At 41.3% G+C, this 26,515-nt stretch overlaps 3 protein-coding genes across 14 annotated transcripts in view; 2 read left to right on the top strand and 1 right to left on the bottom strand.

Annotated features, from left to right (window-relative positions):
- The first annotated feature begins 128 nt into the window (after positions 1-128).
- On the top strand, positions 129-8,617 carry LOC109900680 (katanin p60 ATPase-containing subunit A1). Of its 5 annotated transcripts, none has more exons than XM_020496421.2 (11): positions 129-345; positions 697-859; positions 970-1,115; positions 2,401-2,590; positions 2,933-3,048; positions 3,172-3,277; positions 3,386-3,544; positions 3,688-3,797; positions 3,972-4,126; positions 6,082-6,208; positions 6,446-8,617. In XM_020496421.2, exons 2-11 carry the CDS (start codon positions 698-700, stop codon positions 6,642-6,644), a joined length of 1,470 nt encoding a protein of 489 aa, XP_020352010.1. In that variant the 5' UTR covers positions 129-345; position 697; the 3' UTR covers positions 6,645-8,617. The 5 variants fall into 5 exon arrangements, with proteins under 5 accessions (XP_020352010.1, XP_031692937.1, XP_020352009.1 ...); XM_031837077.1 differs by having other exon boundaries at positions 3,688-3,814; positions 3,992-4,126; XM_020496420.2 differs by having other exon boundaries at positions 129-859.
- On the bottom strand, positions 7,428-12,391 carry LOC109900682 (glycoprotein integral membrane protein 1-like). Of its 2 annotated transcripts, none has more exons than XM_020496424.2 (8): positions 12,170-12,391; positions 10,343-10,414; positions 10,147-10,246; positions 9,906-10,060; positions 9,601-9,760; positions 9,247-9,467; positions 8,998-9,161; positions 7,428-8,819 (listed from the first exon to the last, which is right to left on the bottom strand). In XM_020496424.2, exons 1-8 carry the CDS (start codon positions 12,263-12,265, stop codon positions 8,681-8,683), a joined length of 1,107 nt encoding a protein of 368 aa, XP_020352013.1. In that variant the 5' UTR covers positions 12,266-12,391; the 3' UTR covers positions 7,428-8,680. The 2 variants fall into 2 exon arrangements, with proteins under 2 accessions (XP_020352013.1, XP_020352014.1); XM_020496425.2 differs by lacking the exon at positions 12,170-12,391 and adding an exon at positions 10,934-11,162.
- Positions 11,071-26,515, top strand: part of LOC109900683 (ribonuclease ZC3H12A) — a 28,752-nt gene continuing 13,307 nt past the window's right edge. Inside the window, exons 1-8 of one of the 7 annotated variants that reach the window (XM_031837075.1) lie at positions 11,071-11,173; positions 20,105-20,218; positions 21,874-21,970; positions 22,235-22,277; positions 23,251-23,363; positions 23,543-23,633; positions 23,884-24,007; positions 24,256-24,699. The gene's annotated coding sequence lies outside the window, so the exon portion shown is untranslated. Of the gene's footprint in view, positions 11,174-20,104; positions 20,219-20,281; positions 20,899-21,291; positions 21,741-21,873; positions 21,971-22,234; positions 23,364-23,542; positions 23,634-23,883; positions 24,008-24,255; positions 24,700-26,515 lie in introns of those variants that run through there. The other 6 variants (XM_031837073.1, XM_031837071.1, XM_020496414.2 and 3 more) reach the window with 6 other exon arrangements.

Raw genomic sequence — 26,515 nt, 5'->3', positions numbered from 1 at the left:
ATGTGGAGTCTGGTGAAGAGGGTCAAAGCCCATGAAATACAATTTACAGCCATATTATTTACACTTTTGGTACATGAAAGAGGGACAACAGTAGTACTGCTGCGGCTATTGTTCAGAATTCAGTTCAGGATATGACGCTTTGACAGCGTCAAACATTAGAGGCAGCTTTGGTGTGGTTGTTGTAGCTGTCTTGTCAGACGAAAATAAACCATATTTATGTAGCTACCAGTATTCTATATATTTTAGCCATTTTCAAAACCTTGGGGATCAATTTGTGTTTCAGTCCGTGGGTGCGGTTATACACTTTTTTTGTCGTATTTTTCTTTCCCATCAACAATGCAACAGGTGGGTCTAGCTAGTTAACGTTAGCACTAGAGCTAACTCTCATGCTAAAGACGTTTGGGAGCTAGTTTGAAGTTGCATTTTTATGTGCCAGTAACGTTGTGACAAATACTTGTGCCAGTTATATTACTGGTATTGTTTTTCTAAATCGCGGTGCTGTTTGCTCGTTCATCTGAAACGTGTTGGTAAGCCAGCTGAGTTAGTTAGCCAGCTAGCCAAGTTATGTTAAGTAAGCTAACATTCAGATAGAGCTGGCACATCCTTATGTCCGTTGATGTTTTGTTTTTACAGAGATTCTGTTGTCATCCCTTCTGGAGAGAACTGTACTAACAACTAATGTTCTTCATCACTTAGAATGAGTCTGCACGAGATAAGTGAAAACGTGAAACTTGCTCGAGAGTACACCTTACTTGGGAACTACAGTTCTGCTATTGTTTGCTATCAGGGAGTACTTGAACAAATTAAGAAACACCTTTTTACATTACGGGATAGTAGCTTCCAACAAAGATGGCAAAAGGTAAAATATAAGACGTTTCACTTAACAAACTAAGTTTAATTTAAACCGAGTTTTGGTCAGACAATGTCTGCAAATGTCAAGAGCAAGGGTCGAAGTGACATCTCTTACAGGTATGGCAAGAGATAAACGAAGAAAACAAACAGGTTGAAGAAATAATGACAACTCTAGAAAATTTTAAACTGGAGACCACCCCATCCAAACCACCAAGTAATAAAGATGGCATTAGTGACATATGGCCTGTACAAGTAGAATGCAGGTACTGTATGGACTCATTTCTCACACATTCCTATTCTATTGTATAGATTTACTGGCCCTTTCATAAGTGGATATTGCACTTTACTGGGAAAATATATTTAAACTGTTTTCAGGTCTTTACATTAGTATCTGATTGGGTGTGTAGTTTGGTTAGTAAGCTGTTTGTCTGAATAAAATAATTAATGAGTGGGATTATTGCTCAGAGTACCTGATAGTAAGTAGTCTGCTCTCTTTCTTGCAGTGCTAAATGTTACCTTTTTAGTTTTGGCCTACAAAATAGCTGAACATTAATGTATTATTTGGAGTGCCACCCGGTACTTAAATCTGCACAATAGAGACTGGCAGTAGTCTATGTACATAGTCATTGAACACTGGTCACTTCAATATTGTTTACATACTGTTTTACCCACTTCATATGTATATACTGGATTCTAGTCAAGGCTCATCCTATATAACTACTGCTGTGCACACCTTTTCTATACATCATGTACATACTTTTGATCATGTAGTGTATGTGGACACCTGCTTGTCGAACATCTCATTCCAAAATCATGGGCATTAATATGGATTTGGTCCCTCCCTTTGCTGCTATAACAGCCTCCACTCTTCTGGGAAGGCTTTCCACCCGATGTTGGAACATTGCTACAAGAGCATTAGTGAGGTCGGGCACTGATGTTGGGCGATTAGGCCTGGCTCGCAGTCGGCGTTCCAATTCATCCCAAAGGTGTCCGATGGGGTTGAGGCCAGGGCTCTGTTCAGGCCAGTCAAGTTCTTCCACACCGATCTCGGCAATCCATTTCTGCATGGTTCTCTCTTTGTGCACAGGGGGATTGTCACGCTGAAACAGGAAAAGGCCTTCCCCAAACTGTTGTCACAAAATTGGGAGGACAGAATTGTCTAGAATGTCATTGTATGCTGTAGTGTTAGCCCGAACCATGAAAAACAGAGAAACAGACACCTTTGGGATGAATTGGAACACCGACTGCGAGGCAGGACCAATCACCCAACATCAGTGCCCGATCTCACTAATGCTCTTGTGGCTGAATGGAACCAAGTCCCTGCAGCAATATTTTAACATCTAGTGGAAAGCCTTCCCAGAAGAGTGGAGGTTGTTATAGCAGCAAAGGGGGGACCAACTCCATATTAATGCTAATGATTTTGAAATGAGATGTTCGACGAGCAGGTGTCCATATACTTTTGGCCATGTATTGTATATCTACGCAACCAATAAGATGTTATTTGATTTGCTTAGGTTGATCGAGTAGTATTCCCTTCTTTCCTCAAAGATCCTCACCTCTTCCGGTTAGGGGGCCCCCGGTTCCCTACAAAGAGAGTAAACATCACAACAACCGCCTGTATGTGGCTGGTGTGCGGGCTCCGCATCGCCAGTCACCACGCGGGCCCAATGGTGACAGAGCCAAACCTTTGAAGAGTAAGGAAAAGAAAGAGGCCCTAGCCACTCCAAAAGACGACAAGGTGAACAAAGTACCATTTAAGGATTAAAATATGGATGGGAAGGTCCTTTGTTACACCATCCCTTCACATAATACAGATTTAATCCTCCTAGATTTTCTTAGGTTTACAAATAAAAATATATATTTTTATCGTATTACTATCCCAGGAACTGGCACAGGGAAAATGCTTTGCTGGCATTACCCTATCTTAACTTAAACTATTTGCACTGTAGACCAAAAATTTGTCAATCTACTTGTTACCTAAAATCATCACCTGGTTCCTGGCTTAGAAAAAACCTCTGCCACGCGGCTGCATTGAGCCCCCTCAAGACTGACAAATAATCCTTTATTGTTTGTTTTGCAGAACAAATTGGAAGTTTCTGAGAAAGATGTGAAGAAGTTTGATGGGCAAGGATATGACAAAGACCTTATTGAGGCCCTGGAGAGAGACATCATATCACAGAACCCCAATGTGAAATGGTGTGTGTGTGACTGTCTATTATTTATTAACTGTCCTGAACAGGATAATTCTAAAAACACACAAGATGTTTCTCTTTGTAAGGATTGTCTAACAGGAAATACTTGTTTGTTTAATGCCTGTAGGGATGATATTGCAGATTTGGAAGAAGCAAAAAAGCTTTTAAAAGAAGCTGTTGTGCTACCCATGTGGATGCCAGAGTTTTTCAAAGGCATACGAAGACCATGGAAGGTATACATGGAAGCCCAAGGACCACTTGATTAATAAGTTATTTTGATTGGAAGAGTTGATACGATGCCTTGCTAATATGTGGTGTATCCATGTGCAATATTTTCCTAGGGTGTGCTGTTGGTGGGTCCTCCAGGCACAGGAAAGACTCTTCTGGCCAAAGCCGTTGCGACAGAGTGCAGAACCACATTCTTCAATGTTTCATCTTCTACTCTCACTTCCAAGTACAGAGGGGAGTCTGAAAAACTGGTCCGCCTTCTATTTGAAATGGTAAGATCCTCGTCAGCTTCCCTGCCCAGGCGGAATATTTTTTTCCTAGAAGAAAATCTGGTGGTATCATATTACATGATGTGAAAGGGTGGTGCTTTTTAGGTGTTGTGGCTTAGTCAGTGTTTCTTTTCTCCTCTGGACAGGCCCGGTTCTGTGCTCCCACCACCATATTCATCGATGAGGTTGACTCCATGTGCAGCCGCAGAGGAACGTCAGAGGAACATGAGGCTAGCCGACGGGTGAAGGCAGAGCTGTTAGTCCAGATGGATGGTACACAAACAGCAGCTACTCTGCTTATAGAAGGCCAAATTAATTACATGCACAACTCATGTCTATATAAAAATGTTTCTTGCCCAATAAATTATTGTACCCTAAATACATAGCAGTAATTGAATTTTGCTATAGTTTTTTATGCTATTGTTCCTAGGATATTATGCTGTTGTTTAGGTGTGGGAGGAGCATCAGAGAATGAGGATCCTTCTAAGATGGTGATGGTGCTGGCAGCCACTAACTTCCCCTGGGACATTGATGAGGCTCTGAGGCGACGTCTGGAGAAAAGAATCTACATCCCTCTGCCTTCAGGTCCACAAACACTACTCACTGTAAATCGTCTATCATAGTCCAAAACATGTAGGCATATGGACAGCAGTATTCTAGAATATTTGTCTGTTGGCTTTCATACTTTTTGAATTCTCAAGCAATTTATCCAACTGTCAACACATTAAAATGAATAGAGGATGCTTACCGAAACTGCATTGGTTGGGAATCGTGGGGAGGTGCGCGTTCGGGCTGTGCGTTCCCCTTTGGAAGGGTGCCTTAGAGCCACGTAGCTATGTCACAATGGGACACCGGACTATCACGTGTCAGAGTCTGGACTATGATAATTTACACTTGACAGTGCTTTCCAGTTAAACATCTAAAATCTAAAGGTATATACATATACACACACACACACGGTGCTTTCGGAAAGTGTTCAGGCCCCTTGACTTTTTCCACATTTTGTTACATTACAGCCTTATTCTAAAATTGTTTAAATAAAATTAAAAACTCAGCAATCTACACACAATACCCCATAATACAAAGCGAAAACATGTTTTAGATTTTTTTTTGCAAATTTTAAAAACAGAAATACTTTATTTACATAAGTATTCGGACCCTTTCCACCTGAGCTCAATTTCGAGTCTCATAGCATCTTGTTTCCATTGATCATCCTTGAGATGATTTGAGTCCACCTGTGGTAAATTTTATTGATTGGACATGATTTGGAAATGCACACACCTGTCTTTATAAGGTCCCACAGTTGACAATGCATGTCAGAGCCAACAAATTGTCCGTAGTGCGCTGAGACAGGAGTGTTTCGATGCCCAGATCTGGGGAAGACTACCAATTTGCATTGAAGGTCCTAAAAAGAACACAGTGGCCTCCATAATTCTTAAATGGAAGAAGTTTGGAACCTCCTAGAGCTGGCTGCCCAGCCAAACTAAGCAATCGGGGGAGAAGGGCCTTGGTCAGGGAGGTTTCCAAAAACCCAATGGTCACTCTGACAGAGCTTCAGAGATCCTCTGTGGAGATGGGAGAACCTTCCAGAAGAACAACCATGTCTGCAGCACTCTACCAATCAGGCCTTTATGGTAGAGTGGCCAGATCGAAGCCACTCCTAAGTAAAAGGCACATGACAGGCCGCTTGGAATTTGCCAAAAGGCACCTAAAGGACTCAGACAATGAGAAACAAGATTCTCTGGTCTGATGAAACCAATATTGAACTCTTGGCCTGAATGACAAGCGTCACATCTGGAGGAAGCCTGGCACCATCGCTACGGTGAAGCATGAGGGTGGCAGCATCATGCTGTGGGGATGTTTTTCAGCAGCAGGGACTGGGAGACTAGTCAGGATCGAAGCAAAGTACAGAGAGATCCTTGATGAAAACCTGCTCCAGAGAGCTCAGACTGGGGTGAAGGTTCACCTTCCAACAAGACAACAACCGTAAGCACACAGCCAAGACAACGCAGGAGTGGCTTTGGGACAAGTCGCTGAATGTCCTTGGGGCCCAGCCAGAACCGGACTTGAACTCTGGAGAGACCTGAAAATAGCTGTGCAGCGACGCTCCCCATCCAGCCTGACAGAGCTTGAGAGGATCTGCAGAGAAGAAGGGGAGAAACTCCCCAAATACCGGTGTGCCAAACTTGTAGCATCATACCCAAGAAGACTCGAGGCTGTAATCACTGCCAAAGGTGCTTCAACAAAGTACTGAGTAAAGGATGAACAATGGAAACAGGATGCACCTGAGCTCAATTTCGAGTCTGAGTACGTATTTACATAAGTATATTTGTTCTCTAAATTTGTAAACATTTCTAAACCTGTTTTCGCTTTTTCATTATAGGGTATTGTTTTACATTGAGGATTTTTATTTATTTAATCCATTTTAGAATAAGGCTGTAACGTAACAAAATGTGGAGAAGGGGTCTGAATACTTTCCGAATGCACTGTATATATTAATTCACAATGGCGTACGTGATGTTTGCTTGTTTTCTCTGCAGCCAAGGGCAGAGTGGAGCTGCTGAAGATAAACCTAAAGGAGCTGGAGCTGGCCAATGATGTGGACATGGCCAAGATAGCAGAGCAGATGGAGGGCTACTCAGGAGCAGACATCACCAATGTGTGCAGGTAAGGCCTTTACTTTTTCAGGTTAGTTTTTTCTTCAACAAATAGAAACCAGTCACAAATAAACAATAGATTAGTCAAGTATGTTAGTTCCAATAACTCAGCGAAGACTATCACTGATTTGAAAACGAGATGCCTCTCAAATAATGGAATAAAGAACCACTCTTAACCTAATTGTGGAAAGTAATGTTATTTGTGTTCCATTGCCTGGAGTGAACCCTCTCTCCATGACGTCTGTAGGGACGCCTCTCTGATGGCCATGCGGCGAAGGATCGAGGGGCTGATGCCTGAGGAGATCCGTAACATCTCCCGAGACGAGATGCACATGCCCACCACCATGGAGGACTTTGAGTCTTCTCTGAAGAAAGTGTCCAAGTCTGTGTCAGCTTCCGACCTGGAGAAGTATGAGAAGTGGATTGAAGAGTTTGGCTCCTGCTGAAAGTTAATCAGGAAGCCTGCAGCACCTCAAATCTGCAGAGGAATTAGTAGGAGGCTCAGTATATATTCTGGGAACAATACTTTAACTCATGTCTTCCTTTTCTTTGTAAATGATTTCTATTTTAGGCTAGGTGATGCGACATGCCCTAAAGTAGGGTAACCAACTGCTTCTCTTGGTAAATGTCCTCCTGGATACAGTCCATATACCACACCCAGGGGTGCCTTGTACTGATTATAAACAGGTTATCAACATAAATAGAATGGTAAACATTTATATTTATGTCATACCGGTGGTATAGTCTGATATACACATGGTTGAAATGCTGTTTCAGCCAATCAACATCCAGGACTCAAAGTACATGGTTTACAATATGCAATTAGTCAGCCTCGTGGGCATAACAAAATTGGTAGAAAACATTCCCAGATTCGTGTTCAATAGGTTTTATTATGGGTCCACCGAGCTAATCCTATAATCCTTACTATTTGCCTTGAACACATTTTGCTACCAAAGTATCCAGTGTCTTTGGGTTTGATCTGGTGATGTGCTTTTGGGATATCTGTTAATCAAAGTTACACTACCTGAAACCGTTTATTATATGCACTTTATTTGATTTTCTTAATGTGTATTTAGGAGACTACCTGGTTCAAATTTGAATATATATATATATATATATATATACACATGAATAAACACTAAGAATTTTGTTAATCAAGTTAAGTAAAATATGACTTGCATTGACAAGGCTTCCATGTGCTTTGTGTAGACTTGAGTGAATGTCATAAGAACATTTACAGAAACATTTTTATTGAGCAGGATTTGGGAATTCAATGTACAGTTTGATTTGAATGAAAATACATGATGCACACATGCCATGCTCCCTTGCGTTTAGTAAAACACAAGATTGAAATTGAATTGAGGCACCATAGAAGCAAAATGTAAAATAACTTAAGTTCTAATTCACCCACTCAAGTTCAAATCAGCATGCAGTTTCCTATTATGAAGTTGTTTCATTGACAGCTAACTGCATTCCATACTATGGCTACTAAGTCAATGTGCCAGGGCCCCATATGTCAACCATGAGCCTAATCTTGAGAATCACATTGATACAATTTTATTTTGGTCATGCCTAGCCTGCTTTGAGGCAAACCAGCCAATAAGCTATTGGGAGAGGAGTAGGTTTGACTATTCTTAGACTAAAGTGTAAGGTCCTATTAGTGTAGCTTCAGATGTCTATGTTGACAGTGCACGGCCATTGCGAGTAATTCACATTGCAAAGAACATCCAGTAACCATATTCAAACATTTCAAGGCATAAAGCAGGAGTATATTCAGATTGAACAGAAATGGACTGTATAGACAGGACACTCTAAAGCAGTTAATGTCTGTTCTATACTTTCCAGGTCTATCTGCAATGTTCTGTGACAGAGATCATTCAGCTACAGGAACTAACTGCCATCTGTCTCTATCAATTGAAATGGTTAGAATGAGATCTTCTATTTGCTCAGTCTCTGTTCAACACAGCACTCATAATGATGGGTGCAAGACTAGGACCACCTGTCCTTTAATGAACCTAAGCACAGGCCCGTCAAGTTCAGACAAAATACCAACGTAAAAATGTTTTGTTGACATTTTACAACAAATGCATTGGTGAGGCTCTGACAATAGTATGCACTGGTTCATATACAGTAAATAAAAACTGTCTTATGATTTAAAGTTGCATGCAAACAAACACCAAATCTTCAGTTCAATCCTCCAGTCAGAATGATAAAATATGAAATGAGCAATCAAAAAGAAACCAATAGGAAGTCAGTATTTCATAATGCAAAGTAGAATGGTTACAGAGGCACTGTGAGGTAACACAATCATAATATGAAAAGTAATGCAGTATGCAGCTCTGCTTCCACATTTCAGATTCCTTCTTTGAGAGGAGGGTATAATGTTTGAGAAATAAAGCTAAACATGTTATGTTTGCAATGCATGTGTAATAAGTGCTACAAAGAGATTATGGTTTCTCTAACCACATAATGCCTTGTGTTTTCAACAGATGCAATCAGACTCCTCTCCAGTTTTCAATGAAGGACTTTTCACCTCCTCTACCTCTATTTCAATGTTCTCCAGCAGGGTGTGTTTCTCATCTTCCGGCATCAGAGTCACAGGATTTAAACGGAAAATTCCCCTAGAGGAAAAGTACATTATCATGAGCATCACAGTAAAGAAAAGATGAGAGAACAGATGTGCCTAATTAACTGGTCTTGGCACCAAGGTAAAAATCCTGCACACTGACCTGGCAGTGTTTAATTTAATTCTACAAAAATCATGTAAGCAGGTTCAACAGGACCTGTGTGAAAACGTACTTGTGTTCGCATGTTGGGAAGAACATGTCCAGGATCTTGACAATGACCGCTGACCCAACCACACCAATCACTACCACCCACATGACCAAGAAGAACAGGGGCAAGGACTCAGACCAGAAGCGTCGCAGGCGGTCCCTCACCTCCTCCACCCATCGACACATGGCCTGCAAACAGATTTTAAGTCCAGAGCACATTGTAGTAGAGGAATTTTACAATATTCGATTTGGATCCAATGTCCAATTTACTTACACTGTAAGAAGAGATAGATTCTTTGAGTGGTGCCTCTGTCTGCATCTGATCAGACAGCCCTCCCAAGTCATCACCCTCATCATTGTTATCATACAGCAGGTCTGGGTCCATGCGGAGGGGAGTCTCCGGGAGCTTGCCTGGGGCAGCAGTCTCCTCCTGGGTGGTGTCCGCATGCTTCAGAGGGTAATGACTGGTGGTCTGGGACATCACTTGATATTCAGCTGAGCAGAAGGAAGTGGATCATTATCATTCACAAATTGATTTAGGAACATTGCTTTACCAATGGAATCCAGTTATCTTGTCCATTTCATGTGAGAGTATGAAAAGTGAACGAAAATGGCTGTTCTTGCATACCTTTTTTACGATTTGTTGGATCTGTGATGACCACATCATTTTCCCTTGGGATCCTGAAAATCTCGCTGTGTCCAATGGGATAGGTGTTGGTATACTGCGCAAGCGTCTGGAAATTGGGGCTCATCAGTATCTTCACTTCACACATTTCTGGCTGCTGGACCTAAATGATAGAAAAGGATACAAAGCCATAAGAGCACAGATTTTCCATCATTGTACCACCATGGTGCAAATATGCTCATTTAGCTGTTACATAAATATCCTAACACCATTATTCTATTGTCCTTTTCTCAATCAACTAACTTTACCTTTTTTCCCTCCATCTCGATGACCTCACTGAACACTTGGAGAGCCACCACCTCTTCTGAATCACTCCACAAGCGATTCTGGCTCACCATCACCCGGGTGACAGTGGAGACATAGTCACCAGATTCAAATTCACTTGTGCCATTGGTGGTATCCACTGTAAACAAAGTGAAAGGCTGTTTTACATCAGGTGCAGAATGCTGTAGCTAAGTTATATGCACCAGAAACATTTTCACTACTCACACAGCAAGGCTTGGCAGTTCAACCTGGTCACCCCTGACAACTCCACAGGGATGTCATTGATGAGCACCTGCTCTTCATCCACTGAAATATTCAGGTTGATCTGAAAATTAACATGTGTTGAGCTATACGTTATGTTGTTATTCAATATCATTCTGACAGGCTTAATCATGGACCACCACATCATAGTATAGCTTACCTGCAAGTTGTTGGACTCCTGCACCTGTGTATCATTCAATGTCCCTGCTGTCACATTGATCAGAATACTTTCCTGTGTGAGAATCAAGAATAGGAAAGCGGCCATTATTATGATCATGATATAAGTTAGCTAATGTGGTAGGCAGCAAGGTATTCACCAAAACATCAGAACATTCGAGAGTGACATACTTGAGCGCATTCTAGCTGCCTAGTATTACGCTCATGCAACCTGGCTAACAACATAAACATTAGCTAGCTGCAATGAGTCAGATAGCAACAAAAGGTAACGTTAGCATCCATTAGCCAAATAACGTTAGCTAGCTAGCTACCAAGATTAGCGTTACTTTTATTTTTATAAACCTTTATTTAACTAGACAAGTCAATTAAGATCAAATTCTTATTTACAATGACGGCCTACCGGGGAACATTGGGTTAACTGCCTTGTTCAGGGGCAGAACGGCATATTTTTACATTGTCAGCTCCGGGATTCGATCTAGCAACCTTTCGGTTAACTTACTGGCACAACGCTATAATCACTAGGCTACCTGCCCCTCAATTCATGTAGCTATCTAGTGGTAGAGTAGTCTCCTACCGTGTTTAATTGTCGAAATGAAGACTCAGCGAAAATGAATGACATAAACAGTACACATAGAGTATAAACTGATGTTCGTTTCATCGCCATCTTCTAGCTGTCGTATGATCGTGGAGGAAACAACACCCCCGGCCCAAGTGACACCGAAATCAATCAAGAGCGCGTGCGCAAGCATGGCGGTTCTTCTTGAAACAACATGTGGTGATATAGTCATTGATTTATTTACAGAACGGCCTAAAAGTAAGAAAACATGCACCAACGTTAATGTCTGGTTACACACAGCTTACATTTGATAATGACATTTGCTCAAATTACTGTTATTCTACTGCTAGCAAGATTGTTAACCATTGCCAATCTATAGCATATTGCTAGCTAACTAGTAAAGCTAAATGTTAGCTAACGTGTTAGTATTATATTTCAGATAACTCGCTAACATTTCAGAAACATGGGATTGCCATGGATACGCTTAATATGACAGTTTACTCAGTGTTGATGTGGTGGATCATTGAAACGAAGGCCGGGAGAGAATTCCTAGCCCAATATTAATGGTCTAAAGGAGTCTAACGTTAATCCTTACAGTCCAAGGACCTTACATGTTCCGTTTAAAGGCGAATTGGTTTGGAAGCCAAAACAACCAAATTCTCAAACTAAACGTGAATCAATTCTCAATTGCGGTACGGTTCTAGAAGTTTATAACGTAGGTGCACACGGGTCGAGAGAAAGATTTGAGGTGACAAGACAGTTGTAGTAGGATGTCCATACTACACAGTGGTGCATACTCTTGCCTGCATCTAGTAGCTCTGGTGTAGTTGTCATTAGTCCAACAGTTGTAAACGAGAGTTTCTATTGGACAAATTCATATGTTTATCCCCATTTCGTTCGTTCCGTTTTTCAACCGAATCGGCGGAATGAATACAGCCCTGATCGCGCACAAACGGTTCACTTTCATAGCCACATACAAACAGCTTATTGTATTCGTTCTTGCATCTACGTGCTCTCCTCTCACATTTTCCGTTGCTTGTGGACTTCAATACACATCAGCTGCCTGTGACCTACCGAAAACTTTTCCATATCATAACCGCTACATCGTTGTCACCATATTAGCTTCATAGTCAACATAGCTAACAACTAACGCGTTAGTAAACCCCCTACAATCATGCAGTATAGTCAGTAAACAGTTTAGCGATTAGACCGGTGGGCCCCGGTGGCAATACATTTGTAACACCAAAAGCTTACCTTGACTTGGAAGAGTTCCACCGAGGTAAAAACAGTTTCAAGTTGGATATTCGCGCTTTCAAACCACTTGAGCCACAGACTCCAAATAAGTGTCATGATGCTGCAAAAATTGCGCACAACATTGCACAGGTCTTATTTTCACGATTTGGACATGAATTCGCTTTCCAAAACGAATAAACATGTGGAAATGTGAGTAGCATTTTGTATACCCAGTTGAATTAGTTAGGGAGCGTAAACAAAGTACAAACTTGTTTACATTCGAATTTCAATAGCTCCTTGGTCATGTGACCTACTTGACTCAAACAAGGTTCAGAATGTCCACTGACTACCCTTCTATATATTGCACACCCTTTGGTTCGTTCATTTTCGTCTCACACGTTTTTACATAAATTTTTCTAAATTTCAATAGCTCCTTGCTCACGTGACCTAACTTCCAACAAGGTTCAGAATGTCCACTGTGGGCCTACACATTGCACACTCTTTAGTTTGTCCATTTACATCTCACACGTTTTTACACAAGTTTGTCAAAATTTCAAATTTCAATAGCTCCTTGGTCATGTGACCTAATGACTTCAAACAAGGTGACTGCCCTTATATATTGCACACCCTTTAGTTTGTCTATTTCCATCTCACTCAATTTTACATACATTTTTCAGAATTTAAAACTTCAATAGCTCCTTGGTCATGTGACCTACTGGACTCAAACAAACTTCAGAATGTCCACGGACTGGCCTTATGTATTGCACACTCTTGTTTGTGTTATGTAAAATCAGACAGTATAACATACCTTTTTTATAGTTTTAAATTTCAATAGCTCCATGTAAATTACACACCTAAGAAGCGTGCAGTGGATATACACACATATTGCATAACCTCTAGTCATGTATCTTCTATATTGTTGTACATTAATATTAGTTTGACAATTAGGTTCAGTGTTGTGTTAACCCTTTTCTTTAATATTTATCTATAATAATTGGTAGTTCTAAATATTTATTTTCCCTGTTTTATTTGTATTTTCCCACAGTATTTAACAACAGTACACAATAGGAGAGAGACAGATAATATCTCATCGTTAATATCAACCATAAAGGAAAAGGGCAAAGTACGAGAGTCATGTTATTAATTGTCCAAAGCAGGGTTGGAGAGTGAGCTGGTGAGGTAGGCTGCAGTGGGTTTGCTGGGCAATACATATACTGAAGATGTAACCACAGTAATGGTGGCCAGAAAATCAATGAATGAAAATTGAATATTGAAAAATTAAACAGAAATTGCAGACCTCTAATCTTTTCTAACATGTCAACAGATACTTTACTTCAAATAAGTACAAATCATTTCACAGTGCTAACTTTCTCTTTATCCCTGGTTGATGTACATGTCAGAGCCTCTTCAGTGTGGATGGGGTATAGCATACATTATCCCTGGTTGATGTACATGTCAGAGCCTCTTCAGTGTGGATGGGGTATAGCATACATTATCCCTGGTTGATGTACATGTCAGAGCCTCTTCAGTGTGGATAGGGTATAGCATACATTTTCAACAACACAGACAGCACTTCCAGTTTGTGTTCTTCACTCTGAACTCTTTTGTCTTCATTCCTAGGCACAGCACATGGAACCACCGTTCATCATGAAGTGCTTTGAGAGACTAGTCAAGGACCATATCACCTCCACCCTACCTGACACCCTAGACCCACTCCAATTTGCTTACCGCCCAAATAGGTCCACAGACGATGCAATCTCAACCACACTGCACACTGCCCTAACCCATCTGGACAAGAGGAATACCTATGTGAGAATGCTGTTCATCGACTACAGCTCGGCATTCAACACCATAGTACCCTCCAAGCTCGTCATCAAGCTCGAGACCCTGGGTCTCGACCCCGCCCTGTGCAACTAGGTACTAGACTTGGGTCTAGAGTGGGTCTAGGGTGTCAGGTAGGGTGGAGGTGATATGGTCCTTGACTAGTCTCTCAAAGCACTTCATGATGACGGATGTGAGTGCTACGGGGCGGTAGTCGTTTAGCTCAGTTACCTTAGCTTTCTTGGGAACAGGAACAATGGTGGCCCTCTTGAAGCATGTGCGAACAGCAGACTGGTATAGGGATTGATTGAATATGTCCGTAAACACACCGGCCAGCTGGTCTGCGCATGCTCTGAGGGCGCGGCTGGGGATGCCGTCTGGGCCTGCAGCCTTGCGAGGGTTAACACGTTTAAATGTCTATACACTTGTGTGTATAAGGTAGTTGCTGTGAATTGTTAGGTTAGATTACTCGTTGGTTATTACTGCATTGTCGGAACTAGAAGCACAAGCATTTCGCTACACTCGCATTAATATCTGCTAACCATGTGTATGTAACAAATACAATTTGATTTGATTTTAACAAATATTTCCTAACACTTTGGATCTTAATCTTGACACCATACGTCAATGCAAAAAAAAAAAAGTGGTTGTTTGGGCCAATAAAGTGCCAACTCAATTCTACCACTGACTAGTCTCTCATGCCCCTATGAACAGGGACACAGGGCAATAGTTTTTCATCTAAACCAGACCTTTTTTACTGGAGTACACTAACCCTAATTGGGGCTCTTTTCTTGACACACAGTAGCAGTTTACCAAATAAGAAGTCAAGAAGATCAAAAAGTAGATTGTTGTCAGGGTGTATTACGTCCTGTGCTGGCCCCATTGTCATTTCCATTCTGGATTCTGAGTGGTAAAATCATAGCTGAAAAATGCCTCTATGCATGTGTTTACTGTATGTGGGAATGTCTTATGTCCGTCCTACATGTAGTGTTGATACATGTAATATTCCTCAACTGCATATATCATAAATTGCTATTGCAAATAGAAGTATTATATTCCACAACTGTCATTTTCAGATATTATTTTGACAAACACACTTTAACACACTTTGGTGCTTACAATTCATTCTCGATTGTCATAGACTTAGACTGGACACAACTGTCAGTTGTGATCTTTGTGATATGACTTTCTTTAAGCACGTACTGATGAAACTGTCACTTAATATTTTTTTTATTAAAGCCTACAAACGCTCTACATTTATTCACTCTGTGATAGGGTTGGATCCTATATGCTACTTTTATTATTCTCCTGTAAATGGCTCAGTGCCTATAATTTAGGCTGTGTGTAGAATGGGGTATAAAGGAAATTACCTCTATTAGATTATATTGATAAGGAAATCAGCATACAGTTTTGGCCTGCGTATTTATTTGCCTATAACTAATCAGAATTCCATTTATGTTTACATAAAAAAGAGAACACTGATGATGGCCAAGGAAGTTGCACAGAACTTCCCCAACATCCCCTCCCAAATTGATATAGAACCTTCACAAAAAACACATCTGCGAAAAGAAATGGCTGAGGATTTACTAAAAATGTCTGGTATGTAAAGACATTTAATTCAAAGTAAATGTAAATTCTTTATTTTTATGTAGTTGTGTGGGACAGCCATATGTTCAGTTCATGCCTATGATTTCAGAGTTCAACAAAGCCAACAACTGTTTCATGTGTGCCACTGATAAAGAACCTGGATGTGGCCCAAAGACTGACTGGGTTAGTAACTTTATTTAACATGTTCAAATCAAAATCAAATTTTATTTGTCACATACACATGGTTAGCAGATGTTAATGCGAGTGTAGCGAAATGCTTGTGCTTCTAGTTCCGACAATGCAGTAATAACGAACAAGTAATCTAACTAACAATTCCAAAAAACTACTGTCTTATACACAGTGTAAGGGCATAAAGAATATGTACATAAGGATATATGAATGAGTGATGGTACAGAGGAGCATAGGCAAGATACAGTAGATGGTATCGAGTACAGTATATACATATGAGATGAGTATGTAAACAAAGTGGCATAGTTAAAGTGGCTAGTGATACATGTATTACATAAGGATGCAGTCGATGATATAGAGTACAGTATCTACGTATGCATATGAGATGAATAATGTAGGGTAAGTAACATTATATAAGGTAGCATTGTTTAAAGTGGCTAGTGATATATTTACATCATTTCCCATCAATTCCCATTATTAAAGTGGCTGGAGTAGAGTCAGTGTCGTTGACAGTGTGTTGGCAGTAGCCACTCAATGTTAGTGGTGGCTGTTTAACAGTCTGATGGCCTTGAGATAGAAGCTGTTTTTCAGTCTCTCGGTCCCAGCTTTGATGCACCTGTACTGACCTCGCCTTCTGGATGACAGTGGGGTGAACAGGCAGTGGCTCGGGTGGTTGATGTCCTTGATGATCTTTATGGCCTTCCTGTAGCATCGGGTGGTGTAGGTGTCCTGGAGGGCAGGTAGTTTGCCCCCGGTGATGCGTTGTGCAGACCTCACTACCCTCTGGAGAGCCTTACGGTTGTGGGCGGAGCAGTTGCCGTACCAGGCGGTGATACAGCCCGACAGGATGATCTCGATTGTGCATCTGTAAAAGTTTGTGAGTGCTTTTGGTGACAAGCCACATTTTTTCAGCCTCCTGAGGTTGAAGAGGCGCTGCTGCTCCTTCTTCACCACGCTGTCTGTGTGGGTGGACCAATTCAGTTTGTCCGTGATGTGTACGCCGAGGAACTTGAAAAATACTACCATCTCCACTACTCTCCCGTCGATGTGGATAGGGGGGGTGCTCCCTCTGCTGTTTCCTGAAGTCCACGATCATCTCCTTTGTTTTGTTGACATTGAGTGTGAGGTTATTTTCCTGACACCACACTCCGAGGGCCCTCACCTCCTCCCTGTAGGCCGTCTCGTCGTTGTTGGTAATCAAGCCTACCACTGTAGTGTCGTCTGCAAACTTGATGATTGAGTTGGAGGCGTGCATGGCCACGCAGTCGTGGGTGAACAGGGAGTACAGGAGAGGGCTCAGAAATCACCCTTGTGGGGCCCCAGTGTTGAGGATCAGCGGGGTGGAGATGTTGTTCCCTACCCTCACCACCTGGGGGCGGCCCGTCAGTTGCACAGGGCGGGGAACCCAGGGTCTTGAGCTTGATGACGAGTTTGGAGGGTACTATGGTGTTAAATGCTGAGCTGTAGTCGATGAACAGCATTCTCACATAGGTATTCCTTTTGTCCAGATGGGTTAGGGCAGTGTGCAGTGTGGTTGCGATTGCGTCGTCTGTGGACCTATTGGAGCGGTAAGCAAATTGGAGTGGGTCTAGGGTGTCAGGTTGGGTGGAGGTGATATGGTCCTTGACTAGTCTCTCAAAGCACTTCATGATGACGGAAGTGAGTGCTACGGGGCGGTAGTCGTTTAGCTCAGTTACCTTAGCTTTCTTGGGAACAGGAACAATGGTGGCCCTCTTGAAGCATGTGGGAACAGCAGACTGGGATAAGGATTGATTGAATATGTCCGTAAACACACCAGCCAGCTGGTCTGCGCATGCTCTGAGGACGTGGCTGGGGATGCCGTCTGGGCCTGCAGCCTTGCGAGGGTTAACACGTTTAAATGTTTTACTCACGTCGGCTGCAGTGAAGGAGAGTCCACAGGTTTCGGTAGCGGGCCGTGTCAGTGTCACTGTATTGTCCTCAAAGCGAGCAAATAAGTTGTTTAGTCTGTCTGAGAGCAAGACATCCTGGTCCACGACGCGGCTGGTTTTCTTTTTGTAATCCGTGATTGACTGTACCCTTGACCTGTATGTGGGGCGGCATGGTAGCCTAGTGGTTAGAGCGTTGGACTAGTAACCGGAAGGTTGCAAGTGCAAACCCCCGACCTGACAAGGTACGAATCTGTCGTTCTACCCCTGAACAGGCAGTTAAGCCACTGTTCCGAGGCCATCATTGAAAATAAGAACTTGTTCTTAACTGACTTGCCTAGTTAAATAAAGGTAAAATTTTAGATAAATACAAAAAAAACTGTAGACCCTGCCACATACCTCTTGTGTCTGAGCCGTTGAATTGCGACTCTACTTTGTCTCTATACTGACACTTAGCTTGTTTGATTGCCTTGATTGCCACCATAAATATGTGTTTATGATGGGGCCGGCAACAGAGTTCCCATTGACTAAGCACCGCAGAGACCAATCAGGAGAGAATACATACAGGTCAAGGGTGCCAATTGAAAGTCAAGGTGTGTGTCTGTGCCTTTTGGATTACTTTCTCTTTACAGAGAACCCCTGTGGTTCAAGTCAAGAGCTACCCTTCCCCTTTCAGTCTGCTCTGCGCATTTCTGAAAGTGACAGAGCCAGCAGCCAAGAGTTTTTCACAGTATGTCATAAAAAGTTATTACACTTATGAATGTATGTAAAATGCTAATATGTATTAGATCCAGAACAGTGGAATAACTATAGTGACTATAGTGAACCTTGTTTGAATTCAGTAGGTCACATGACCAAGGAGCTATTGGAATTTGAATGTTTGAAAAATGCATGTAAAAACGTGAGATGAAAATGGACAAACTAAAGGGTGTGCAATACATAAGGGTATGGACATTGAACTTTGTTTGAAGTCAGTAGGTCACATGACCAAGGAGCTATTGCTATTTGAAAGTTGGACAAACTAAAGGGTGTGCAATGTGTAGGCCCACTGAGTGTACATTCTGAAACTTGTTTGAAGTTAGTAGATCATATGACCAAAGAGCTATTGAAATTCAAAAATGTAAATAAATATTTTAAAATAGCGTGAGATGTAAATCGACAAAAAGAAAGTGTGTGCAATGTGTGTCTATGCCATCGGGTTAGCTACAACCAGTTTAGAATGTTTTCAGAGTAATGGTTAAAGAGCTATTGAAATTTGAAAAATTAGATTTGTCAATATGTTGACGGTCCCTAACTACTGTTGGTGGACTGAAGGAAAACTACAGGCGAAAATCCGGCGAATATCCAACCTGAAACTGTCTTTACCTCGGCAATATCACTCTCTGTTTGAGTAGGCTAAACTAGCTAGCTGCATTTGCTAAGTAATTTAAGTGAAATAAAAAATATATATATATATATGTAGTTAGCTCTCTCTCTCCCTCCTCCATTTTTTATTAATTAATTCGTTCAAAACTGTTCAACTTGTCTTTCTCTCTGAGTCAACTAACATTACTCACCATGTTATGTATTGCAGTGCTAGTTAGCAGTTTCTTATTCTTTCAGTACTAGATTCATTCTCTGATCTTTTGATTGGGTGGACAATATGTCAGTTCATGCTGTAAGAGCTCTGATTGGTTGGAGGATGTCCTCCGGAAGTTGTCATAATTACCATGTAAGTCTATGGAAGGGGGTGAGAACCATGAGCCTCCTAGGTTTTGTATTGAAGTCAATGTACCCAGAGGAGGACAGAAGTTAGCTGTCCTCCTGCTACACCATGGTGCTACCCTACAGAGTTCTGTTGAGGCTACTGTAGACATTTATTGCAAAACAGTGTGTTTTAATGTGAGAACGATAACTTTAAATGTTTCATTATTTTTATGAAATTCACTGAGGATGGTCCTCCCCATCCTCCTCTGAAGAGCCTTCACTGTTGTACACTGTTTTGACTGGTTTTAACACAGTTGCAGCAGACAGTATTTTTTCAGTGACAACACGTTTGTGGCGTCCATCTTCTGTTTACGCACAGGTGTTCAGTGATGCAGATAGCTTATTACTACAGGTAGTCAACTCTGTCTTCCGTCTGTCTTCAGTAAACAAGCAATGTAACATGGAAATATGGCAGCGTGGGAACCCTAACCCTATAAAGTTATGTATCCAAAAACTTATCGCAAGTGATGCATGTTAATGTTCAGACCGAGTGTCAGGGCTCTTAACAAAACTCCCCCATACAGAAGACACCTTTTTTCTTATTCTTATGTGTGATTGTAATGGAACTGAGAGTCGTGATCAACGGCTATGAAATTCCTTGCTAAGAATTTAACTCCATTGTCCTGGAGTTAAATTCTTAGCAAGGTAATTCCTAATGTCTTGTGATGTGTTGCTCTCATAATGCTGATAATCTCCTTTTTTTAAGTTATGCAAAATCAAATTCTACAACTACTGCCTCATCCACAATGTCCAGAGAGACTTTATTGTGCAGACTGGGAGATCCAACTGGGACTGGCTGTGGTGGAGAATCTGTCTATGGGTCAGTCCATTTCATCAGCATCAATGTCTAAAATCATCACAGCTGTTTTTTATTTTATTACAGGAATGTTGATAGGTGAAACATGTGTCGATGTGCCCTGAGCAAAGCACTCAACCTTGCCTGAACGTCAGACTGTTACCATTGATTTTCAGTCTGACCGAGGTAGCCCTTAAAAATACGCAATAGTCAAAATAAGCCAGAATGTTGAATACAATGATATTTACACTTACTTTACCAGTTGTACATGCTGTTGATCCTTTTGGCGGTAAGAGCAGGATATAGGGTATTCACAGGCGAGTGTTGTTTACTCAACTTTTTTTCAGCGCGGGTTTGTCGCTTGTGTTTTCAATCTCTAGACCCATTGCACAATATGTAAACAAAGCCGAATGTAACTGAACGTAGTTGACCGAAGCATGTTTCCTCATAATCAGCTGGAAGTGTTTGCTGTCTGTGGTTCGGTTTGTCATGTGCGAATTGCAACAGTATTGAAAATAAAACCGGATACAAACCGATATACAGACCAGTGTACTGAAGGTCGGGTTGATAGCATTTCCCTGTGGATCTTTATATCAGATTACTTCCGACATAGGGAAAAAAATCTGCGGAAAAAGTTAGAACAACATTCTGACTTGTAATGGGACTGTTCGGCAATGCTGAGCGTACATGTTAGAGACAAGTGTGTAAGTATTTCACTCTTGGATTCTAAAAGAGGCTACACTTAACCCGAATTGCTCCTGTAATTCGCTCTGGATAAGAGCGTCTGCTAAATGACTAAAATGCAAATGTATTGATGTCTTTTCTATACCCTCAGTAAACTCTATGGAGACCAGGCCAGTTTATTTGATGCGTCATCTCTCATTTATCACAGTGTTAATCTGCTAAATTGTAATTATTCGCTCCTATGGCCTATTTACTCCCTACCTCCTCATGCCTTTTGCACACACTGTATATAGACTTTCTTTTTTTCTACTGTGTCATTGACTTGTTTGTTATTGGCTTGTTTATTGTTTATTCCATGTGTAACCCTGTGTTGTCTGTGTCACATTGCTTTGCTTTATCTTGGCCGGGTCGCAGTTGTAAATGAGAACTTGTTCTCAACTAGCCTACCCTGTTAAATAAAGGTAAAATAAATTTAAAAAATCATGGTTCTCAGGTTGGTAAAACTGCCATCCAACTCCTCAGTATTTTGGGCTCCAAAGTGGCGCAGTGGTCTAAGGCACTACAGACACCCTGGTTCGAATCCAGGCTGTATCACAACCTGCCGCGATTGGGAGTCCCGTAGGGCAGCGCACAATTGGCCCAGCGTCGTCTGGGTTTGGCCGTCATTGCAAATAATAATTGGTTCTTAACTGACTTGCCTAGTTAAATAATGGTTCAATTTAACTGCAGTTTGAAAACAACAAAGTTAGCCTACTGGTTCGAGCAGGATAGCAAGCGTCTGAAATCTCAGAAATGTTCAGGTTAGCTTACTTGTGCTGTAACAATCTCTTTACACCCATATTTAAATGCAGCAATGTTAGAGGTAAATCAGAATAGAATTGAATACACTTTTGAATTTCCTCATGAATAGCTCCCATACAGAGGTGTAGATGCAATGACCTACTCAGACATCCCAGTATGAAGAGAGGTGTGATACTTGTTTTGTGTCATTGCAGGATAAACCACACTGTGATCCTGGAAGACCCTTTCGATGACCCTGCTGACCTGCCCGTGCCGAACCGTTCCCCCGAGCCTACCAAGGAACAGCTGAATGTGAGTGACTGGGTACTTTCAGGTACCATTTGAGGTCAAAGCAATGCATATCTCACATTTCAGAGCAAAAGCGGATTAACTTTTCCTAAACTTTCATAAAAAGCCATAAGTTTTAATTTATAGTTTCTCTGTTCATCAAAGGAAAGGTGAATGATTTTCTCAATACCTGAACAAAAGTAGCTGTGATGTTACTTTAGATTTTTTGATGTCATGTACTGTACACCTTTTGTTGATTTGCAAAGTCAAACCCTCTTTGGTGTGCAGAGTGGTCGTATTGGAGCAGAGGAAGTGATCAACGACACATATGGTAAGGAGGCTGAGGAGCTGGATGAGCTGCTGAAGGAGGAGGCGGCCAAGACCCAGGCCATCCTTCTGGAGATGGTGAGATGGGGGTCTTGTGGTTCTGTCCACCTAGCCTTGTAGAGGATGCGCATACTTTCAGGCGCGATGGCAGAGCAGATTTTGTAACACTCCACATTACCACTTTGTGTACTGATTGATGTTGAAGAACCCAACACCAGTTAATTAGCTGGTAAACATATTAGTGTTGTAAAGATTATATGGTGGTTTTATGAGAGTTTTGTGGTTTGAGATGTTGTCGTGTGTATGTGCTTGTGTAGGTCGATAATCTTCCTGATGCGGAAGTGAAACCTCCGGAGAATGTTCTGTTTGTGTGTAAGCTGAACCCTATGACTATAGAGGAGGACCTGGAAATCATCTTCTCTCGCTTCGGACTTTCACCCTGTCTATTTCAACATACTGGCCTCCATGACACTACTATACATATTTCATTAGAAATAGACCTAGTCCTAACCATTTAAAAATAGAAAGGAGACTTGGTAGAATATTGGTGTATTATCCTATATTAACGTGTTCTTATTTCTGTACAGCTGTGAGATCATCAGAGACTTGAAGTCAGGAGAGTCTCTGTGCTATGCTTTCATTGAGTTTGAAAAGAATGTTTGGTGTTCACTTGATTTCTATATGTACCATGAGTTAGCATTTAGTAATTTTAGCCCTCTTTAAACATTGAACAATGATCCACTCATATTCACTAGTCCAAATCAAGACTAAGCTAAAAAGAGATTCATTTTGGAACCGTTTAAGTGCAGTTATGCAGAATACAAATAGAGGGCACCAGTTAGTCAAAATTGAGAGTACACATTAATTCACTTGAAAGGGGTTTGTTTACTGAATTGATAGGTTGTTTCCTTATTCACTATACACATAAGGGCTCAGTTAACCCTCTTAGATATAATTGATGTAATTTCTCTCCACAGGAGGGGGGACTGTGAAAAGGCCTTCTTCAAGATGGACAACGTGCTCATAGATGACCGAATCGTACATGTGGACTTCAGCCAGTCTGTCTCAAAGATGAAATGGAAAGGCAAAGGTAATCACTTATTAAAACATAACTCATTAACTTCCTTTTAATATTTTGGGTTTTTCAGTATTTCCATTATATGTACTTTCAGAGACTTTAAGCCTCAATCAGGCACTTTAGCTCAAGGATGTGCCATTTACCTTCTCTTCTAAGTAGAGAAATGAACAAGGTCTTTTTTGGTTTTCTAGGTGGGAAGTATACGAAGGATGACTTCAAGGCCTATGAAAAAGAAGTGGGATACAAATGAGCTCTTAAGGATAAAGTCAAACCCAAGCCAGAGTATCCTTAAATGTTTTTATATTTGCTATTCATATGAAGTGAAAGATAGGGGTTAGAACCGTGTAAAATAACTAAACTGTGCACCATTTCACATAGAAATCAGGTTAGAGAGGTCAACTATTGTATGGATGTTTCTGTTGGAGGAAATTACATTTCTCTGGAAGAAAGTGTTTCTCTTTGAAATGTTGTCTTGGCAAACCTTTTAAAGAATTACTCTCTTTACTTAAGTTTTACTTAATGGTCCCAAAAGCTCCAAGTACGACCTGCTTTTAGAGGAAGAAGGAACAAGCCATTGGCATGCTGAGAAGAAACACAAAGACAAGAAGCACAATCACTCAGACAACAAGGACACCAGGAAGTCCAAGAAATCCAAGGTTGACTGAAAATGTCTCCCCAACTCATTGTTTGTGAAAAATGTCCTTTGTTTCACAATAATGTTCAGTCAGAGCATTAGAGTAAGAATATATGAGTAAGCATGGCTCATGTGTTTTGGGTATGGCCTATTATTTCAACAGTTGTGACACCAGTCACTCCAGCTACACAGTCATTCCGCAGAGTATAACTCCAAAGATTTCTATCTAACCTTTCTCAAATCTCTTTCTCTCCCATGTTATACCTACAGTGGGACAGGGAGGAACCCCGGCGGGAGAACAAGACAGACTGGCAGCATTCTCACTCCAGGGAAAGAGACTACGGCGATGACCACCATAAGCACAGCATGCCCCATGAAAAGCACCGCCCGGAGGGCCTTGACAAGGGCCACAGGGAGAGTAGCCGTAGTCACTCACCCAAGAAGTCTAAAGACAAGGAGAGGAGCAGACACCGATGATGAGAGAGGAATGGGATTGAGGTCCGTTCCATTTCAACTTCCATCAATTATGGATTTGGAAATTCCTCTTTAAAAATAAATGTCAGTTCTTTTCATGAATTGACTCAATTTAAATGGAATTGGTCCTCCCAAATACCTGCCTCTGTGGCCCCTACTACCCTACCACGACCACCCATGTCTGGGAGAGCAGAACCAGGGACTCATCATGACTAAAACCTCGGCAGTTAGTAATGTTGTGTAAGTATATTTGTTTTTTAGTTTGACTTATACCTCTCTTTCTCTGTTCATCAAAGGGGGGGTGAATTATTTTGTTTCCCCCATGTTTGTCTTTGACCTTTTACTGTAGTTTCTTACAGATTTTATAGAGTAAATAAATTAAGTGGGCATGGAAAACATGAGTTGTGTTTCTGAGTGAGTGCACTGCAAAGGGATTTCCCTGTGTAACCCTCTTCACGAGGTCGGCCAGTGTGATATCACTGAAATAGCATGATATCTCACCTTCCACCTCGCTGCGTGAAAACAAGTGGGAGGAAGCTATGCTAGCTGAAAGTTGTGTGGGCTACATCTCTAAATGAAGGATCCTCTTTTGGCGACAGTTTTAAATGTTTTGGGTCTGTGTATCTTGACAGTACTATCAGAAAGGGTATCAGTTAGCCCAACCTGAATCCTGTGTTGAAGTATATTGGGATGTGAGGGGAAAACCAAAAGAGAGCTAGGCTATATTTAATTCGATACAGTCCTGACCAAAAGTGTAGAGAATAATGTTTTCAGCCTTGGCAGTCATAGAAGAATAGCACAGTGAGGGTTAGTGTGTGCAGCTAGCGAACAGTCGTTGAGTTTTCCACAGGGCCTCTCCTTGTGCAATGCTGTGGGCCACCACTTCTAGCCCCCTCTGAGTTCCCTGAATTAAAGCACAAGAGACCCAAGTCAACATTCACCATATTTGGTCTGTTGACGTTTGGAATCATTTCACATTTGGTTGTTTCTCAGAATGAGATGCCATTTTGAAGCTTCCCAAAATGGGTTGTTTTTAACTTGTACTGAGTGTGGGGGTGGGGTGGTGGTGGAACCAGATGGCTGTTGGAGGGAAGCCGGTGAGGTTTAGCGTGGTTCAAGTTGTAAAAAGACTGCAGATAGACAGAGGTATGTTTTGTTTTCCACCCCCATATCTAACCACTGTCAGACTTCCCCAACAGCCCACAGTACCTGAGTGAGAGCAAATTGCACTTGACAAAAGGAGTGAATATAATGGCACTGTAGAAAGCTAAATCATGAGCAGACAGTTGTAGGATCCCACAGTCAGAAGCTGATTCCCATCATTGACCAGAATTAGGAAGAACTTGGGACCAAGGGAAGTGTACAGTCAGTCATGCATTTTGTTCTAGAGACAGCCGGGTGTACAAAGTGAAATGTCTCCCCACTTGGCACACACTGGTTGACTCAACGTAATGTGATGTGGAAGCATATGTGGAAAATAAATTGAGAACAGTAGTTTGATAGGATTTCAAAAAAAGTAATCTAATTTCAACCAGCATTGTAAACACTGAAATTAGGGTAAAACTTAACTAACAGGTTGTTACATCAATGTATTTAAGTCAGTCAATCTAATTCCAACGTAATCGTCAGAACCGTGTATACATTGAAATTGTGTTAAATACCACAAATAAACGTTAATCATTTTCATACTATATTGGGTGGTTGAAATGGTTGAATTTCATATTTGATTAGGCATATTTTATTTGGTCATATTTTAATAGTAAAATGGTATGTTTGAATCAACATCATTATTTTAATGTCATGCCAACAACCTAAATAAAGAGATATATTGAAATAAAATGTGAAGCTACAGTCCAACAGTTCCTGCCAGAACATTGCCTCCTACTGGTACATGAGGGATAACGCACTTCAGTGAGAAGTCTACCATCCAGATGCCGACATCTATTGTTCACAATGCAGACCGTAATGCTCAATACAGTTTTGTTACAAGTGACCAACTCGGATTTGTTTGTTCAGACAGCAGTAATTTGCTAACATGGCTACGCTAGTTGTCATA

Source organism: Oncorhynchus kisutch, linkage group LG12 (assembly GCF_002021735.2).
Source record: "Oncorhynchus kisutch isolate 150728-3 linkage group LG12, Okis_V2, whole genome shotgun sequence".
Taxonomy (NCBI): Eukaryota; Metazoa; Chordata; class Actinopteri; order Salmoniformes; family Salmonidae; genus Oncorhynchus; species Oncorhynchus kisutch.
The sequence above is the reverse complement of the archived record's forward strand: the minus strand, read 5'-3'. Positions and strand labels throughout refer to the sequence as shown.